The sequence below is a fragment of the Halichoerus grypus genome, chromosome 6 (genome assembly GCF_964656455.1).
Source record: "Halichoerus grypus chromosome 6, mHalGry1.hap1.1, whole genome shotgun sequence".
Classification (NCBI taxonomy): Eukaryota; Metazoa; Chordata; class Mammalia; order Carnivora; family Phocidae; genus Halichoerus; species Halichoerus grypus.
The window spans coordinates 26,045,698-26,066,523 of NC_135717.1; the positions used below are offsets into that span (position 1 = coordinate 26,045,698).

The 20,826-nt window shown below is 39.3% G+C and overlaps 1 protein-coding gene and 1 long non-coding RNA gene across 5 annotated transcripts in view; one reads left to right on the plus strand and one right to left on the minus strand.

Moving 5' to 3' along the window:
* LOC118525337 (uncharacterized) lies at positions 1 to 6,067 on the plus strand. The gene is made up of 2 exons (XR_004912105.2): positions 1 to 2,562; positions 5,863 to 6,067. It is a non-coding gene; the product is annotated as an uncharacterized LOC118525337 (long non-coding RNA).
* The window catches only part of CCP110 (centriolar coiled-coil protein 110), a 26,231-nt gene continuing 8,514 nt past the window's right edge, over positions 3,110 to 20,826 (minus strand). For 2 of the 4 annotated variants that reach the window (XM_036076046.2, XM_036076043.2), the window contains 13 exons: positions 20,456 to 20,584; positions 15,773 to 17,423; positions 13,509 to 13,639; positions 12,656 to 12,830; positions 11,970 to 12,109; positions 11,621 to 11,737; positions 11,162 to 11,263; positions 10,859 to 10,975; positions 9,292 to 9,365; positions 8,691 to 8,753; positions 7,742 to 7,801; positions 7,160 to 7,245; positions 3,110 to 4,911 (listed from right to left, as the gene is read on the minus strand). In XM_036076046.2, the coding sequence (XP_035931939.2) occupies positions 4,859 to 4,911; positions 7,160 to 7,245; positions 7,742 to 7,801; positions 8,691 to 8,753; positions 9,292 to 9,365; positions 10,859 to 10,975; positions 11,162 to 11,263; positions 11,621 to 11,737; positions 11,970 to 12,109; positions 12,656 to 12,830; positions 13,509 to 13,639; positions 15,773 to 17,423; positions 20,456 to 20,584 (2,898 nt within the window). In that variant the 3' untranslated portion in view covers positions 3,110 to 4,858. The remainder of the gene's footprint in view (positions 4,912 to 7,159; positions 7,246 to 7,741; positions 7,802 to 8,690; positions 8,754 to 9,291; positions 9,366 to 10,858; positions 10,976 to 11,161; positions 11,264 to 11,620; positions 11,738 to 11,969; positions 12,110 to 12,655; positions 12,831 to 13,508; positions 13,640 to 15,772; positions 17,424 to 20,455; positions 20,585 to 20,826) is intronic. The other 2 variants (XM_036076048.2, XM_078074762.1) reach the window with 2 other exon arrangements.

Below are 20,826 nucleotides of genomic sequence, written 5' to 3' on the forward strand. Positions count from 1 at the left end.
GTGCTCTCCCAATGGATGCCTTCCCTGACATCCCAGGTTGCGACATCCACCGGCACTATAGTTATTGGGATGGGCACCAGCATTGAAGGCCCGAGGCTGTGCCGGTTGTGGGCACCGTGATTGTAAGGGGCAGGCACACTTCCGCAGAATGGTCCGCGATGCCATGATTGTGAGAGTCAAATACACTTCCGAAGCGTGTCTCAGAAACGCCATGATCGTGAGGGGCAGGCCGACTTCCCCGAAAGGTCCGCCATTCCACGACTGTGAGGGGCCAGGCACACTTCCGGAGCGCCGGCCTAGATGCCATGATTGTGAGGGGCGGGCGTACGTCCACGGACTTGTGCCACCATGACTGTAAAGGCAGATACCCGCCTTCAAAACCCAGGTTACACCGTTCGCCAGCACTACAGTTATGGGGGCGGGCACTAGTGCGGAAAAGCCGAGGCTGTGGAGTTATCTGGCACGACTGCGAGAGACAGACGCATTTTCGCTCCACTGCAACGCCATGATTATGAGGAGCAAATACACTTTCGGAGCGCCGCCTGCTTCGCCGTGATTGCGAGAGGTGGGCGTACTTTCCCTCCTGTGGCGCCATGATTGTGAGGGGCATGAGCCCTTCCGGTGGGCTACTGAGGCGCCATGATAGTAAGGGACGGGCACATCTCCACTGCGGTATCTGCGACGCCATGATTGTGAAGGGCAATCGTAGGCGGGCCCCCCCCCCCTCTCCGCCCCGGGAGGCGCGCCACAGCGTGGACATGCGCCGTGTATAGGAAGGGGCAGCCGGCTACCTAGCCCACCAGCGCCCTCTGGGGGCGCAAAAGAATCCGCACACGGACGCAGCGAAGCGGCTAACCGCGGCTGGGGATGGGGAGACGGTGTCTGGGGTTCGCGCGGTTTTACAGGGAATTCGCTGTTTGGCTGGGGTAGGCGCCGTTCTTACCAGGCCGCTGCTTTCCCCTCCCGACGCCCCTCCCAGGACTAACAACCCGGGTCTCTAAGGGCTGCCGTGGACTCGAGATGACCGCCTTCAGCTGGAGCTAAGCCACATAGGGAAGTTGGGGTTAGCTTGTCACCCAACTTGGCAAAGCTGAACGTTTCCGTAAAGGTGGATACCCGATTCGACCACAGAACTTATGTGTTGTAGTGTTTTCTCGGGGTAAAAAAAAAATCGGGGTATCTTCCTAAGAGCCACCGTTTGCTGCATGCTTTACTGTGTCAGGCGCTGTGCAACCGCTCCACGGGCCCCTCCCAGCAAACCTCTGAGATCTGCACCACGGCCCCCTGTTCGGGAGCCACCGCAGGTGGAGTGCCTGAGGCGCCCGAGTGCCCCGAGCGGCAGCGGCTGCGGTTAACCGATCTGGTGGGGAGACGTGCTTAATCACCAGGCGGCGTCTCATCCCCGCTGGGCCCCCTTTCCTCGCAAGTGGCCTCTGACAGCGCATGAACCAGGTTCTTGGGAAAACGGCGCAATAATACACTCTCGGCGGCACATGGGGGTTCCGCACGCCGGCTCCCGCTGACTCTCACGTGTGGGGAGACGGCTCTAAAACGCCCCGCGCGCGGTCAGCGCTCGCCTGAAGCTGAGCATCCGCAGGCCAGCAGAGGATCGCGTTGCACCTTCAGAGCTTTTGTTTGCACGGCAACCTGCTGTCGCCGGCGTGTGCACCCCGGCGCGGGCTCCGATTCGGGTCCAGGGCGGCCGGGCTTCTGCAGCTCGGACGAGCTCGGGAGGGGGGGGGCGCCGAGCGGGGCGCGTCCCCCAAGCCGGCTGTTTTAACCCACGGGAATGTGTGTGGGGGGGTTGCCCCACCACCGGCTGAGAAGCAAACCACCTGAAGAAACCGAAGAATTGAAAGCCACAGAGAAACTGGCCACGAAAGGAAGTGAAAAGGCAGTATTTTGTTGTCAACGGTAATTTTGGTTAGACACGATTTTTGGTCCTCAGAGCTGTCCTTAGAACCTAATTGAGGATGTGACTCAGTCACTACACCATATTCCAGTTTGATTTGCTGTATTCAGCAAGTCTCCCTTCTGTGTGTGTGTGTGTGTTTTAGATTGGGTTCTGGGTTTTCTGTTTTGGGGGGTTTTCTTGGAGTATTTTAAATTCCAGTTAACATACAGTGTAATATTAGTTTCAGGAGTACAACATAGTGATTCTTCCTTGTTTCTTTTAAATTATTTTTGTAAAGATTTTGACAGAGAGCACAAGTAGGCAGAGCGGCAGGCAGAGGGAGAAGAAGGCTCCCGTGGGAGCAGGGAGCCCGATGCGGGGCTCGATCCCAGGACCGCGGATCATGACCCGAGCCGAAGGCAGACGGTCAACGACTGAGCCACCCAGGCGCCCCTTAAATTATTTTTATAACCCATACGTGTGCTGGCTATAGCCCCTCAGTGATAAAGCATTCCACCTCCGTTTGCTTATTTTTGTATAACTGTTAACTTTTCATTTAACTTTTCACTGGGGGCTGGGGGCGGGCTTGTTTTCAGCTCCAGTCATATCATGTCCACCGTTCCCAGCAGGTGAAATGAACCACAGCTGAAGGGCGGCCCCAGGAAAAGGTGAGCGGCTTTCAGATTATACAGTGCAGGCTCTCCTCTAAAAGAGGTGAACGTGAAGCAGTAACAAGACCTGGATCTTGAAGCGGCGCTAATTATCATCAGCTTTGATGTGAGCTTCAACCTCAGCATTCGCTCCTCTTGGCCCGGAGCAGGCGGCTAGCTCCGACTGAGCTAAGGGAGTTCCATCTCCAGTGAACTTTCCCTTCCTGGAAAGTCCGATTCGTTCAAAATCAAATGCTGGACGAAGCCCTGGTATAGGTTACACATTAAATAGTGGGACATACCTTTCATGGGACTTTCAATTATAAAAAAGATCAATATAGTATTAACGTTTTGGCCAGAGATTTTTCAGTATTTATCCCTTAATGGTCCTTTCCTTGATAAATAACGATCAAACTAATTTCTTTTAAGATGGAAAGTTTATTTTGCCTTTTGCCTAGAAGCAAAACTAGTGAAAATTAAAGTATAAAAATAAATACAATTTACGTTAATGGACATTCCACTCAAAAATAACAAAAATAATGTATATAAATAAATCCATTAAAAGCACAAAACAATGGCACTTTTATGAGAAAAGGCTGTGAACATTAAAATATGTATAAAACACGCTTTTATCTTTAAAAAAAAAAAACACTCCCGTTACTCAACCTTAATCTAAAGCTACTTTTAACTTTCTCCAAAACATACTATTTGTTTTAGCTAATTTGCATTAGTGCGCACAAAACTTGTAGCATCTGTCTTTCTGGAAAGACCCACAATGATATGAGTAAGCTGTATCCTGAGTTTTCAGAATTATAAAGCACAATTTATCATATTAAGATATTTTGATATACTTTGCCTACAAATAAAAAATTGGTAACTCAGACATTTTTTACCGTCTTCTGATTTCCTGGCTCACTCATTCAATGAATGATAAATGATACATATCTCAAGAAAATCAAGTTTACACCCAGAGTAGATTATTATTGTCTGTCTACGGCTGGATGTAGCAGCTAAATTTTTAAATAGGACAGAAAGTTGGAGAAAACAATCTTTATCTCCACCTTCTTAAAAGGATATTAAGAATATATATAGTCTGCATTTTCAAAATACCAGTATCATTTAAAATTCAAGTTAGAAAGAGTAAATGTACACAGTCCCAATTGTATGTGAGAAGCACAAAGCCCTTTTTGGAAATGGCATGATAAATTAACAGTGACATTCTCTTTCATAAAATGTTCCCTTGGTAACATTTTTTGGTTTATATTTTAAATGAATACATTAGTGATGAAAACCTTAAACATCAGTGCCTCTTAAGTAATGCAGAATTTCAACTCGACAATATTACTATCCCATTGGAAAGTCTGAACTTACTATTACCGTATAGCCCTTTAGTGTCTCCTAAATCAGGCAAGCTAGAAAAAACAGACTATGAAGGAACAAAACACGCAGACCACCAAGAAAACAGAAGTGCATGCAGTGTGACTCTATTTTACAGAAATGGATGCACTGATTCACTCCTAGGTGCCACCACATTCAAGAAGATTGTGCTATCTCCCTAATTTGTTACGCTCCACAGAAAGATTTTATGATTTAGGAGAAGTGTGTCCAAGAGTACTGGGGTAACCTACATTAAACCTAACATTTCTGCACAAGACAACTAGCGGTTAAGAGGAATGTATACTGTTGACCATAATGGTGGCTCCCAGCTACTTCTGTGGTAAATTCTGGATGGACTACAATCAGCAGGCAAGTGTTTTCTCCTATGAGGTTATCCCGTAAGTCCAAGAATATGAAGACTGAGAGATTAATCAGTGTTTAAATTTTACAAAACCAGAGAAAGACATTCTTCTGCAGTAATTTCCCCTCAAATAGAATAGAATCTAATTTGTTTATCAAATTTAGCAATCAGTATGCAGAGATGAATGAAATTTGTATTTCCAAACTTACTTGTAATTTATCACACCTTTTCAACATTTTACAGAAATAAACCCAAATGTCCTTGAAATTTACAAAAAACGTTCTCAGCAGACATCTGGGTACAGAAAACAAACTTAAGTTTGTACAGGTTAAGCAAAGAGATGGTCGATTACTAAATACTACTGTGTCTTCACCCAGACCTAATGTTAAGAGGATAATGAGGGTGTAGGGAAGGAATTAGCCAGACTGATCGAGTCTGCAGATATTGCTCAGCCCTTTGATGTCACTTTGCCTGTGTAAACAGTCCAGGGTTAACTAAAGAGTCCTGGGCAGGGAAAACAGTAAGCATGAAGCCCCCCCATCCCGCCCCTTGTTTATCCTAACGAATGTTGTCTTCTTAAATTGTCGCAACATTTGGCCGCTTTCTTTGGATTTTTCCTGCATATACTCCTAAAAACAGAGGAAAACTAATATTATTTCTCAATGTCAATTTTTCTATAATTCCAGTTAATGCGTGTTCACTATACACCAGGCACCAAGCTAAGCGATATACATGATCACACTTAATCCTTACATAAAATAATCCCCAGGTAGAAACTGTTACTACTATTTTAAGGATAATAAAACCGAGACATGGGAGAGTAAGTCACGTGCCTAAGCAGCAGCCAGAAGCTCTGAGAACCCAGTTACACCTGATTTGTTGTTTTACTTAACAACCATTTTGCATGACTGCTTCTACTTTGCTTTAATTAGTGGCTTTTGAATGTCACTATAAACTCCTGAGTCAAGCACAAGACAACAAATGAGCAAATGTTTTAAAACATGAGATCAGAGATTGCAACTTAGTTTCTAAGAACTATAAATAACTTTAAGTGCTTTGCAGCAAACTGTAACCCCTTAGCATCCTACTTTGGTCTAAGAGTATGAAAGTCTATCATCACAACAAAAATGAGCTTTCTATAAATTGCTTTTGTAACAAAGGGTTCATTCTCCATGCAGATCAGAATAAAGCATAAGTTTGTATGAAACATAATCCAGGCCATTAAAAATCTAAGCAGGAAAGAATAATCTTTTCAACTGCCACTATGGATCTCTATGTTGAGATTCATAGTAAGAATTTTAATCAGTCATATCCCAAATTTTTAATTTATGTAAAACGATAAAATCTTTAGTCTTTTTCAATTGTCTAAGGCATTCATGTATGAGTAAATCTTTAGAAAAAATAGGAAATTTTGTACTTGTTTAGATATATAATAATTATACACATTAAGTTCGTTTGTATTTACGTTGCAATGCAATTAAACCACACTAGTTCTAGATACTGAACTTCAGTACATTACTAACTGCAATGACCTATTCATCCTTCATACTGTTGAGTATTACTTGCTCTTTTTCTTACAGATTCACGAGGGACAAACAGTGGAGATGAAATGCATGAGACAAGAACATGGGATAGTCGTCACCGTGGCAAGTGGAGAATATCACACAAAACAATACTAATTCCTCAATGAATCACCAACTGGCCAGGATTTATCATAATATATAACTCTAATATGGTAAAAAAATTGAAAAGGTCTTAAAATTCCATATAACCTCACAAGCAACAGATCTGGTGTTTGGTCTGAGTTCTTCCAGTAACCTTTCAAACCAGCTGATTCTGACCACCTCTGGAATAAGCAGCATCTTCAACTATGTAATCTCCTTTAAAACAACTCCACTGACTGTCACTCACAGCAACTTTCAAAAGATGACCTTTTATATTATACTCTACATATGCAACACCATGAATTAAATTCACTATATACATGCAAAAAGTCAGCAATCATTTCAAAGTTATGATCAGTATATCTCATCCCCTCTTCAAACTTAGTGAACAAATAGCAATGACACAAAAAAATTTCTTATGTTGTTCAGTCCCTCCTAATTTGGAGGAAATCACTTAGTAATAAAAACGCTAAAATATCCCTAATTGCATATTAATGGAAAGATAAGAATTGATTAGAGATTTAATCTTCATTGCCTAGCGATTAATTTAGGTTTCTTTTAAATGTTTAGAAAGCAGTGTAGTTAAAGCAAAGCATTTTGAAAGTATTTTTAATGGATCACATCATTTTTGGTGAGCTTATCAAAGTGTCTTAACAAAGGTACCTACAAAATATTAAAACATTAGCTTAACAGCTTTGCATTCGCTTAATACTGAATTTGTCTTCTTGCCACCATAAACAATTTAAAATCCATAAAATAACAAAAACAAAACTTTCCCCCTCCCACCTGGCATATTCACATGTGATCTTGTGGCCAGAGGGAAAAATTTTTCATCGCTTTACGTGCAGATACAAATATTCCCAGTGATACACTTCCCCAAAGCCAAACAAACACGCACAGATTTAGGCATCAGATTATTATACTTTACTCATGTATAAAAAGGTTTTCTGAGTTAAGCATGTATAATTCTACAAATTTTTCAGATTAAAAAAATGTATAGTGTTTCATTACAGAAATCAAGATCGGACCCATAGGTTTACTATGATCTCCTGACTGCCACAAAATACTAACACAAATGATCACCCGCAGGAATGGCTGTGAATATGCCCAAATTACGGTGGCAAGGAAAGACAAGATAGCGTGGCCTGCATCATGGGGCAGCCTGTGCACGTCCTTCTATTGAACGGGCTTCAGGAACTCATTTGCTACACACCTGAAACAGGCGCTGTGTTAGGCACTCTGCTCTGTGAAGACTTCTGTCTATTTTGCACAACCCCCTTCACTGATGTCTTAGGGGTTCTAATTGAATATAAAAAAATTAATAAGTCACTTGCATTAAGGTCTAAATGTTCAACATTCAAAGAAAGCAACCATAGTGCATCAATGGTTCCAAGTACAAATAAGCTTGAAAAGGACTTAAGTCTCACGCATGCACACAGCAAGGAAACTACACTCTGCTTCAGCAGGGGACTAGAACCAAGGCTTACATTTTGTTGGGGAATCACTTTGGTGATACTGAACTTACTGTATGGATGTTTACAATACTTAATGAGCAAAATGGTATGAAATGAAAAGTAAAAACATGCCAACATAAGATGATAATTAAGATATAATACACAACAGTACACCAAAGGGTTATCTTTGAACACAAAGCGTTAAAAGATCTTCGTAATGCTATGAACAAGTCACATTTGTAAAATAGTTATCCTTTATGTAAACAGCACTAAATTATGTTTCCCACTCAAAGCTAATCTTGATTTGGATGTTTTTAAATACCCAGCAGGGACATTCTTACCCTTGTCTACTAAGTAGCCTGTGAATGGGTGCATTCTGTCCTTGGTTTGGCTGAAGGACTCTGTCAACAAAGTAAGTAAAAAATTAATTCAAAAGAGAATGACATAAATTCAGTTCCCCCTCCCATTTTCTTTTAACAGATGAAAGATGATTAACAGTGAGATGGAAGTCATCTATGCAGATAGGCCAATATAATAATACCACATAGCAAATCAAACTGATTGAAGCATATTAATATGGTACTTATATTTTGCTCACCGAGAGCCCAAATCTTAGGTTTTTATCAGGATGTCCAACATAACTGTTTAACTCTTGTGTTTTTAGGTAATTTATTTATATACTTTACAAAAACCAACTTTTCCTTTCAAACATCAAGTAACATCGCTCTTGTAAAAGTAGAAAACAGGTCAAAAATATTAAGCTAGCTTTCTAAGGTTTTTATTTATTTTTTTAAAGATTTTATTTATTTACTTATTTATTTATTTGAGATAGAGAGAGAGAGAGCGTACAGCGGGGAGGGGGAGGACAGAAGCAAGCTTCCCACTGAGCAGGGAGCCCGATGTGGGGCTCAGTCCCAAAACCCTGGGATCATGACCTGAGCCAAAGGCAGATGCTGAACTGACTGAGCCCCCCAGGTGCCCCTAAGGTTTTTAAGTAAGTATCCTAAGTAAGTCCTGGACTTCAATGAGCTGAACTTGGCACATAAGGGGCTGAAATTTCTACCTGAGATGGCATATCCTAAAGAAAGCTCCAGAAACATCTGGTCTGACCATGTAACCAGGTACATGACCCAGCGTTAATATGGATCTCAGCCCCTCTTCAATCCTCTAGTTAGCAGGGAGTATTCTACTGATCTCAAGTTAGAACTAAATCAACAGAAAGTAAGCTTGGGATTTATAAATTTTTTTAAAATAAATAGCTTCTCACAGAGATGAAGTGATTTTTCTCACCTTGTTTCAGAAGGATTTTGTTTAACCAGAAATTTCTTATTTGGCATTCCCATTTCAGCAGCTCTAACACAACATAAAAATAAGGACAAACAGTGTATTTAGAAAGGGAGAGAAAACACTTATGGATGTGATGCAGGACGACAGAAACAAATCATTTACACGTTGCTGTACTACTCAACTGTACTCAGTGCACTAGAGATTACTTTCCAGAAAGCAGCAGCTTACTAAAATAGCTACTAGGATGTTCTTGGCATTAGGTTTCCCTCCCATGAAGGCTTTCACACATTAGAAAAAGAATATATTCAAAAGATGTAAAATTAACACTGAATATAAAAATTAACTATTTTTAAGGCTGAGTGGTTATCGATGACACAAGTTGAACACTTAGTGTCACTTAGTAGTTGATACATTTACCTAAGGATGAAATCAGATTTTACCACCTGAATAATAAAACTTTATATTAAAAAAAGGGATTTCTATCAACTCAGCTGTAGAAAAGTGAACTTTTTTCTAATTTGAATACACAAATAGACCAACAGATGACTAAAATTAATTGCTTTGCTAATAAATGAATTAATGTGACATGAAACAGAAAACTTACTTCATGTACTTCTTCCTATCGAGAGACTTCTGTGTTGCAGCCGACAGGGCCACTCGTGGACTTTTCATTTTGTCCTTGAAGATACAAACCAAAAAGCTTTAGTGGTACCAGTAATACCACTAAAATAATATAGGATGATTTCAAACTGCATGGAAAAGCTTTTCTTGCTAATATTTGGAACTTTAACTTAGTCTGTCTTTAGAACTAAAGCAGTCCAACTTCTTAAATAATTACAATTATTTTTCCCAATGAAATAATATAAATTTAGCTTCCTTTTCTTTTGTCAACCACATTAAAATCACCGATTCAAACCACACACCTCCAACACTCTGACATATTTCAAATAACTCTGGTTTCAGAAAAAAAAAAGGCAAAATCCACATGGTAGTTTCAAGGAAATTCAATCAGGAGCCATGATAGTTTTTTTGTTTGTTTGTTTTTGTTTTTTCAATGATAGTTTTTCATAAGTCATCCAAACAACATTCAAAACTTCAACTCCAAAATCCAATCATAAAACAATACCCAATTCTTTTAAATCTGTCTTCAGAGTTAAGTGCTGCTGGTAATCCTGGGAACTGTCTGTGCTTAAGAACTGTAGGGAGGGTGCTGAAGTCAAAATAGAGAATGAGATTTGGTATCAATTACCCCAAACCCAGAAGAACCTCACTGTGAAATAAGAAATAAACTGATCTCTGTCCCTGGTTCCTGCTAATATTTTATCTTTGACCCCAGTTCCTAACAGAGCTCCTAAAACCCTTGTAAGGTGAGATAGTGATGGCAGCAGCATCTTTTGTTCTAATATTTGGTCTTTGACCTCAGTTCCTGACACAGAGCTCGTAAATCCCCTGGAATTTTCTGGGTGATAGGAGCATCTTTTGTTCTAATGAGACAACTTTTGGGGGCTCCCAGGTACAGGCTATTCATCAGAAAAACCAAGCAGGAGTAGAAGCTTACCCCCTTGCCCCGAGACAAGAGAGGGGCTAGAGATTGAATTAATCATTGATCATGCCTACATGATAAATCCTCCATAAAAACACCTAAAGTATGGGGTCAGAGAGCTTCCAGGTTAGTGAACACATCCACGTGCCGGGAAGATGGCACATTCCAACTCCATGGGGGAGAGAAGCTCCTGCCCTCAGGACCCTTCCAGTCTCTATTCTATGCATCTCTTCATCTGGTGGTTCATCTACATCCTAATTATGTCCTTTATTACATAATAAACCAGTAAATCCCCTAACAACTGTGAACCATTCTAGAAAATTATCAAACCGAAAGGCAGGGTTGTGGGAATCCTGTTTTATAGCTGGTAGAGTCAGAAATACAAGTGACAACCTGAGACTTTGGATGGGGAGTCTTAACTGCCTCCTTACCTTGTAGTATCTGACTCTTAATTCCAAGTAGATACTATCAGAACTGAAGTGAATTGTAGGACACCCCGCTGGTGTGGGAGAAGTGGTCGGCATGGGGGAAAAACTCACACATCTGGTATCAGAAGTACCAGAAGTTTCGTGAGTGTAGAAGAAATATTTTTTTCTTTTTCATTCTTTAAAAAAAACATATAACATACCATTTGCCTGAGCATTTTCTCTTTGCGAACTTCTCGATCATGATGTAGAATAGACATTCTTTCCGCTGCATCCATTACAAAGAATATGTCATGAATACCATACAGGGCAGCTCGCAACTAGGTTCAAAAGGAGAAAATATTGTACCCATTTAAAACGATGAGGTTAGAGTTCAGTAATATTAGGTGCACTTGCACTTTTAAGTGAAAAAGGTTAGTTTTAATTAAAACCTATTTTCAGTGGCTAAATGAAGGGAGAGATAGAAATTTCCATCTCCTAAAAGCCTTCAGGATACATGCATTTACCTGAGCTAACACTCTTTCCTGAAGAGAAGCATCTTGCGCTGAAACAACTCCTCTCTTCAATGGTGCTTCTGACTGAAAACTCCTTATGAATTCCATAGTGTCCTGGAAGAAGAAATACTCCGTCAAAAACCACTTTTCTAGAAAAATTCATGATCACTGGGATTTCCTTTTGATTTTTTTCTCAGCCAATTCAAAATTACTAAGAACATAAAACTATTACTTATCCAAAGTCAAACGGCACTCACTTTGAAGAGAGACATCCACAAACTATTTTATTTACATACTTAAAAAAATCATCTGAATGAGATTAATCATATAATTGCCTACATTGCAGTGACTAAGAAATGTTTGATCTGCCTAAGTTCTGAACTAATGTGTCATCTGCAGCTAGTGACTAGCCGTCGCTGGACTGAGAAACTGAGCCAGAAGTGAAATAGGAACAACGGAGCAGCTCCTTACTTTTACAGTTTGGCGAAGTTGTTTCAGCTTATCTGTCTGCATAAGCCTACGAGTAAGAAATCCTTTTGCCACTGCAGTTATCTTGTTAAATTTTGTTTGTACTTCCGGACTGAAAACCTAGAAGAAATAAGACAGACACAATGATTCAAGAATGAGCCTTATACTCCTTAATCTATTACAATGAACTAAATTCTACACACGTATGCTCTGTGTAGGTTCATCTCCTACACAGAGAAGAGCTATTTGATGTAGGGCACAAACATCTGTCCTCATTTGTACAACCTAAGATAACGTACCTCTTTAAAAAGTACAGTTAGATAGACACGCAAATATCACTAAGTTTGCCCACCTGAGACCATTTAGGTTTGGCCCTTCCAAAAGGCCTTGTTACTGAGACTCTGGTCAAGCCACTAGTTGATGATCCCCAGAGGTAGAAGGGTGCTTCATTTGCAGAAGCAAAGCTATGCTGCAGGGCAGAGTTTGTGAAACCTAGGGAAATATATGTACAGTATTATACTTGACGGCACATAATCAGAATATGCAGAACAGCCAAATAAACACTTGTGACTCGCTAAGAATAACAACTGCCTCTGAAACTAGTCCACATGCAGACTTAAAATATTTATGGACTTTAAGCTTCTGCACCAGATGGATCTTTTCAACACCAACAGCGTCTCAGGATAATTGAAGATGTGCAGATAAGCTCTTGCTGGGTCTGAAGAATTAGATGTAATTCAAGATCACTGGGGAGACAGCAAACTGTGTTTTCAGTTGAAGCGTATCACCTGCTGCAAGAATAAACAAAGACTGGGCTCTGAGTCAAATTTCCTGGTGTTTTCCTTGCTGAGGTGGCTTTTCTCATGAACACCTGCTCACCAGGCTTTGATCTGCTATCATTTCATTTTTCACTAGTTACTGGGCAGCTGGCAAATGGGATTACTTGAAGGATGGAGCTACAGTTTTAAAGTGTGCCAAGTAAAATATCTTACTATAGGATAATTTTTTCAAACAGAAGAGAATTTTAAAAATATTTACCAGAACTAGAGTTTGAAGGATGGAGCGAGTCCACCTGAGACAGCATTGTTTCCAGCAAACCAGACTCACTTATTTTTCTCCATTCTAAGTCCACTGCGTTGTTAATGCCTGATTCAGATGCTTCAGCTGCAATCACCTTCTTCTCTTTTAACATTTTCTCCTGTTCTTCTATTTCCTGCAGATTAAATGTATTATATAACGTGCTACATCTTCTGTTAAATTATATCCCAAAATACCATCATTTTAGGCTTAGCTAAAAGTAATGGGTAATTATCAGCAAATGGTTAATTTCAAGTCTTCCTACCTCCAACAAAATCTTAAAACAAGTATCCTTGCTCTTACAATACACTCTTGCAGAATGCGTAGTTCAGCATCAATATATAAAAATCTTTGAAAAATATGGGGCGCCTGGGTGGCTCAGATGGTTGAGCATCTGCCTTCGGCTCGGGTCATGATCCCAGAGTCCTGGGATCGAGCCCCACATCAGGCTCCCTGCTCGGCGGGGAGCCTGCTTCTCCCTCTCCCTCTGCCTGCTTCTTCCCCTGCTTGTACACTCTCACTCTCAAAAATAAATAAAATCTTAAAAAAAAAAAAAACTTTGAAAAATATTACACGCTTTGAGTCAAGGATTCAATAAAGTATCCTTTTGATAAATTTTGCATTTATTTTTAGATAAGGAGCTAAATATTAAACCTCACATTTTTGCAATATCCATGTATCAAAATCAATCACCCCCTAAGATTAAGATATACAGGGGAAGAAATTACAAGTATCCTATATGTGACCAAAATTTATAGTATCCCCGGCGAAATTCCACTTACCAGCCCCATATCCCTACATTTTAATTCCTCACCTTCTGCAATCTTTCCTGTTCCCTTTCCTGCTCAGCTATGAGTAGTGATAACTGCTGGGCATGCTGTTCTTCTAGCCTCTTCCGCATTTCTTCAAAAGCTAACATCTTGCTTTTTAATATCTCCTCGCCTTCTGAAAAGAAACACGTCCCCTCAAATTTAGAAAATTTACTAATATCTGATACACAGTCAATTTAAATGATGCTTCTGACCAAAGAACATTCCTGGATCCAACATAACACAATCAAGGTACAGCCAGGTCCCCACTCTGAGCCACATTCTCTTCCACCATGCCCTTCATTTCAAGCTACCAAATGAAGGCCTGCTTGTCACCACCATCCCCACTCACTCAGCGGATCCCACCAGGATCTGAACCGATGGAGCCAACACTATCTATTCAGTCAAGATTCTCCTTACTTGGGGCACCTGGGTGGCTCAGTTGGTCAGGTGACTGCCTTCGGCTCGGGTCAGGATCCCAGGGTCCTGGGATTGAGCCCCACATCAGGCTCCCTGCTCTGCAGGGGGAGCCTGCTTCTCCCTCTCCTTTTGCCTGCCGCACCCCCCGATTGTGCTCTCTTTCTCTGTCACATAAATAAAATCTTAAAAAAAAAAAGATTCTCCTTACTCAAATTAACTTCAAGATGTGATTCTCGTCTGCATCTCACCTCTATTCTGACTCTGGTCCTTCTCCAGGATCTCTGGTATTGTAGCTTCTAGTTTTATTTAGTTTTGATTTTTTAAATAAATGTTCCTTTGATAGTGTAAGGCTTCTCAGCTTCAGGTTCCAAAAAACATTGGATATTAAAATTTCAGATATTTAAATTACTAACTAAAAAATTTATTCAATCATTATGACTATGCAGCTTACTGAACAGAAAGTAGTAAGACACTCTGAGATGTTGAAATACCAAGTATTACACAGATGTAGTACCTATTCATGAACCCATCACAATTTGGCTGAATTCAAAGAATCATTCTTCCCAAATATACAGTCAATGATTTTCACTGAAGATAAGCATATTATATTACCTATCTGCTATGGTATTCCCGTTTGTTGCTAAATACATTTTATTCAGCTACAACAATTTGCATTTGTTCATGTGCAATTTTTCATAGGCAAAGGGGAGCTGGAGGAGCAGGAGTAGACTTACAACTTTCAGCAAAAAAGGACAAAGCTCCTCAGCTCAACCACTCAACCAACAGCGAGAGTCCATTCAGCTCTATCTTAAGAATTTCATAAATGAGCGCTGTCCAGGAGCTCCTCTGAGAGCAAGCTGGCTGCCTCCGTGACTGGCCTCACCTCACTCGCGCTGGCCGTGCTCCTATTAAAGCTCTGCCAGGACTGCCCCCTGGTTAGCTTTGTGGACCTCTGGTATTCACAGAGACGGCCTCCAGCAACGCTGCCCTGTCCGTCCGGATTATCCATACCGGCTCCCCAGAGAGCCACTGATGTTTTTATTACAGTTCTTATTAAGTTACACAGATTTTCAACGGTCTGTCCCAACCCTATTTTTCCTATCAACTCTGTTATTTTTAGCGTGCAATTTTACAGAATGTGAAATTTTTTTTCAGGAAGATATAGATCACATTAGAGCTGAAATGTTTATGTCCAAGAACTTCATTGACTTGACTCATTTCTTCCATATTAGTAATGAAGAATTATGAACCCCAACAATAAAGTAAGGAGTTAGAAGAAGAAAGACATGTTTTAACAAGTTGCTGTTAATAGAACACTAGATATGAAAGAAATTTGAAATAATTTTTATCCAATAAAGATGTCATTCTTAAAACACTACTTACAGAGCCTTATTTCTCTAATAATTTGATGTTAAAGGGTTCACTGAAGGACCAACTACATGAATATCTCATTACAAATGGAACAACAGGCTGATGAAGATACTAGAAACCACTGTCCATCCAAAAGGAAGATAACATATTAATACACTAGATTAAAACTATGAGCGATGTTTCCTGCAAGAACTTTTTTTTTTCCTGCAAGAACTTTTTCTTCCAGTCATTAACAATATTCTCTGTGACACAAAGTGAATTGTGAAAGATTCATATTTTAAATAAGAGAAGGCTTTAAGAAAGCCTATCAAATGGCAATAAACTATAGCTAATTTTAGGTTATCCGATAAGAGAAATGAAATGAAAAACCCTGATGAACAGATGAAGACAATTATTATTGTTTTTCAAAATGTCAATTAAAAGTATTCAATAAAGCTGCCATCTACTTGGCAGGCATCAAACACTTCAGTTTCCTTACCTTTGGAACTACTGTCTAACATGTTATTCTTGTTGATGTAGACAGATCCCTTGGGGTATCTTTTTTCTGGCAAATGCTGCCTTTCCTGTTCAGCTATTCCAGTTGCTAAGACAAAAGGGCAGTTTTCTTTCTGCAAACTATCAATATCTAAATCAAGTCTCCGTTTAACTTTCTCAAAACTGTTATCCAAAAATGGTTCATTTCCACAGGACACTGTAGGGGTGTCCATCTGCTGTCTGGTATTCTGGTTTTGCATCAGTAAAGGAGATGGGTTTTTTACATCGTAAGACTTATTCAGTTCCATTTGTAAATTGCAGGCATTTTTCTCTAACACATTGGCTGACTTGAGTGCGCTCACAGTTCCGAAGTTTTGACTCACTACACACTGAGTGGTGGCATACGGCTCATGCGATCTTGGCATTGCAGTACACATACCGTCCATTTTGGGTGGTCCTCTCCCATCAGATGTTAACTGACCTTCCACGACAGCAAGTCCATGAATGACCTTGTTTTCTAACTGATTTCCTGAAGACTGGCATACCTGATTTGATTTACCTAAAACCGCTTCCTGTATGGCTTCAGATGTATTTTTGCTGACATAAACCTTGCTTGGACAAACTCCTGCTAAATCAACTGGTAACTTTGGCACAGTTTCAGGTACATTTGTTTTTTCATCAGTATCTTGGACAACTAAGTCTACCGCCTGCTCTTTTCCTTTAGGACTTAACTCACAGGCATTTATTGGGTTATTTATAAGTATATGACATGCTGATGATGGCCTAGAATGCCTTCGATGCATTTTAGGACTCAGGCTTGGCTCTGGACTAGGTAATTTGGCATATGAACCAGTAAGACTTTTGATAACGTTACTTTCGGGAACAAAAGTGGGAATGACTTTAAAATCAGAATCAGGGTCTAAAACAGTGCGATGGCCAGTTCGTACAGGTATGTCCACTTTAGAAAAGCTACCTAAAACGGACGCATTCATGCTGCTTGCTTGAGTGGAAGCACCTTGGAGAAGAACATTTGATTTATTAAGGCTTGGTTTGTCAGGAATCACTGAAGCACAGTGTCTGCTAGTCAACTGCGCCTTCTCCTTTCCATAGTCAGTCACTTTAACAGCCTCGTTTTCTTTATCTGAATGACTCTCATGAACACGCCTCTTTGCACTACTTCTCAGGCTGCGTCTATATTGTTCTCTTTCTATATATTCCTTTGACTTTTTCATCAGGTTCTGAAGACTCATTATGTAGGGATCCGGAGTAACTTCCTCCAAAAGTGTCGGGTCCTGTTCTTCACTGGTTGGGAAGTGACCATCAGAGAGAAGACTCTCCTGAGGGGTTGCTGAGGGGGTCTTTGCAGAAGCTTCATTTTCCACAGGGGTAACAATATCTGAACTATCACAGTGCTTCAGAGAATTAAATTCTGAGTCCTTAGCTAAATCTATCCCATTAGATTTAAATTGGTCCTCATGATTCAATGGCAAAATTCCAGTTATCTTTTCAAACTTTCCTAAAGTAGAGTGTTCAGTAGGGCTTGGCAAGATATTTGGAAATGTAGCAGGGACATTCAAGTTTCTGACTTCTGAATCACAGTAAACTGTTTCAGTCTCCCATGGATCAAAATCACTGGCATTAGGTGCTTTTCTAACCTGGAAAAGAAAATTTAAAAATTAATATTTCCTCACTGCAAAGAAAAGCCTTTGATTTCATTATTTTCTAAAATAAAATTGAAATAGAAAATTCAAATATTCTAATATATGAAAACACAAACAAAAACTAAGATTTTCTAGTTTTTGTTTTCTGTTGGCTCTGTGTATCCTGTATCACATGTAGCTCAAATTACTATTAAACATATCTACTGATTAAAAATTTTTTAAATAAAATAAAATAATTTAAAAAAAATTAAAACATCTATTGGTCATCCTGGCCTATTTATTAAAAGAGTATAAGAGGGCGCCTGGGTGGCTCAGTTGGTTAAGCAACTGCCTTCGGCTCAGGTCATGATCCTGGAGTCCCGGGATCGAGTCCCGCATCGGGCTCCCTGCTCGGCAGGGAGTCTGCTTCTCCCTCTGACCCTCCTCCCTCTCATGCTTTCTGTCTCTCATTCTCTCTCTCTCAAATAAATAAATAAAATCTTTAAAAAAAAATAAAAATAAAAATAAAAGAGTATAAGAAAAAAAGGAAATTATCTAATCTGATACAAATATGTACATATGTGAACGGGTATACACACACATATATATTCACATATCCATGCACAATTTAATCTTGGAATAGATGGATTTTTTTTTTTGGAATAGATGGATTTTAACTCTCTTCTATATTATATATATTATTAAAGTCACCAACTGGTTCTCCTACGAAAGCTAAGGATACCAATGTATGAGATAAATAGCAAGTTATTAAATTTCTTACATGAATGATTCCTTCTTTAACGACGGCTAACTTGCCTAGGGTATTAAGCAAAAATAATTCAGTAACAAGACTCCTGCCTCCCATAAGCTTACACCAGATTTCAATTAAAATCCTTCTATATGATGAGGCAAATTTGTATTAAATGATAGTTCAGCCATGTAGCTTAAGTTACTTAGAAATAAAAAAACTTTCTGGGGCGCCTGGGTGGCTCAGTCGTTGAGTGTCTGCCTTCGGCTCGGGTCATGATCCCGGGGTCCTGGGATCAAGCCCTGCACCAAGCCCTGCATTGGGCTCCTGCTCAGCGGGAGGCCTGCTTCTCCCTCTCCCATTTCCCCTGCTTGTGTTCCCTCTCTCATTGTCTGTCAAATAAATAAAATCTTTAAAAAAAAAAGAAGAGAACTTTCAACTTAAAATCTAATTCATCAAAGCAAATTTCAATTTGATTAAATGACAGTCATTTTAAATAGCAACCCGTTTAGAACAAGCAAAATAAGTAAAAAATTTATAAAATGAGAACAAATAACACACAAGAGAGCCAACAGAAAAAATAAAATTGCATTTTTCTATCTAAATAATTTGACTTTGCAAAAGAATAAAAAGTGATGTAGGATGGTTTTTAAAGATTATACAAGCATATATTACACTGACAGAAATTATCATATTATCATATCAATACAGATGCCAGAATCCTGAATATTAAAAGATTTTTAGGTTGTTATGTATGTGTTTTTTTTTCCTAGACCATATGGCACTCCTGTTTTACCTTACAAATCCCAAGACATATAATGGTTTCCAGGTACTACGCAATAAACACCACAACAAAGTATACTTAGTCACAACCTCAAGACAAAATAAAACAAAAGGGAAACATATTCACCAAATCCATGAACATGTTCATAGCCTTAAGTAAAATAAATTGTCTCCTTAAAATATCTCACATTTCACACTTATATATATAGCAGCTACAGCTATGTTTTTTGTACACTACTAAAATGAGCCTTTGGTTAGAGAATTTATTTATTTATTATTTTTTTTTACGATTTTATTTATTTGACAGAGAGAGACACAGCGAGAGAGGGAACACAAGCAGGGGTAGCGGGAGAGGGAGCAGCAGGCTCCCGCCAAGCAGGGAGCCTGATGCAGGGCTCTATCCCAGGACCCAGGGATCATGACCTGAGCCGAAGGCAGATGCTTAACAACTGAGCCACCCAGGCGCCCCTGGTTAGAGAATTTAAATAACAACAACAACAAAAATGTATCATAGAATGATAGGTTTTACAGGTAAAAGAGACTGGAGACATCTATTTGTACAATATAAAATTTCTCTATCTGCATAATTAATTCATTACCCTCTAGTTTAACACTGTACATGCTCTATTAAATGTTGGAAGTTTTAAGACTCAACAATCTCATTAGTAGTATATTTGATATAATCCCTCACTGGACCAACAATGATATGCCATTTTTGTTTCAATAACAGGAAACATTTAGTAAATAAAAAAAAACCTACACTTATTGTGCTACATATTATATATATATATATATATTTTTTTTTTTTTTTTAAATCTACTACACACAGAAAAATGAAGGTAGCAGTTAGTGGGAAACAGCCTAAGGTTCATTGTACATGTGTCATCTAGTATAATATTATATATAATATATATAATAATATATAAGGTTCATTGTACATGTGTCATCTAGCTTTCAATCAGAATGATTAAACTAACAAGCAATATGTTATGTATGTTATATATGTGTTTTTTTTTCCTAGACCATATGGTTAGTTTAGGTCTAAGATGCATCTAGACAATTCTACTTACATAATCTAAATTGCATTTGCGTACTTAAGAGAATTTTACCAAAAAAAAATTGGGGGCAGTTATTTACTTTAGCAGAGAATGAGAATAAGGTCATTGACTCAATAGTCTGATTAGTTCAGAGGTAAACTACAATGGTCAATTCTCTCATTCTGTCACTGAGAATTCCATGTTTTTAGAGTCATAAGACACAGACAATAAGCAATTATATTCAGGGAAGGGCTCCATTGTCTAAGTACCCTCTGATTCAAGTACTGGGAACATTACTAACAAGCAACTGAATGTTCTTTGGAGTAACTGAAATGGAATATCACAAACCATGAAGATTCTCAAACATAACAGTAAAATATATTGGTAACTAGTAAGTGCAAACATATTTCTGAGAAATTATCATTAATGCGTACCTCATGATTTCTTAATCATAATTTTAAAAAGCATACATTACACACCTGAACATTTTCAAGAATTTCCTGGACACGAGTCAATAAAGCTTTCTTCCTATTAACATGCTTTCTCGTTTCTACATCAAGTGCTTTCTGCTTTTCTTGTTGCATTTCCTTTCTTTTCTCAATGTTAAGCTGCAAAACATCAGAAATATGTAATTATTTCTCATAAATATAAAAACATCTTAAAGTCAGGAAGCTTTGAATCAGAATGATTAAAACATGCAAAAGGTAAAACTACAGGGAAAGAAATCTGAACAGTGGGTGGGGGTAATGAGTGGGATGGGGCACGGGAGATCTTTCTGTGGGTATCCGTAATATCCGTATGGGTATGAGTTATACAAGTGTATGCCATATATCAGAACTCATGGACCTTT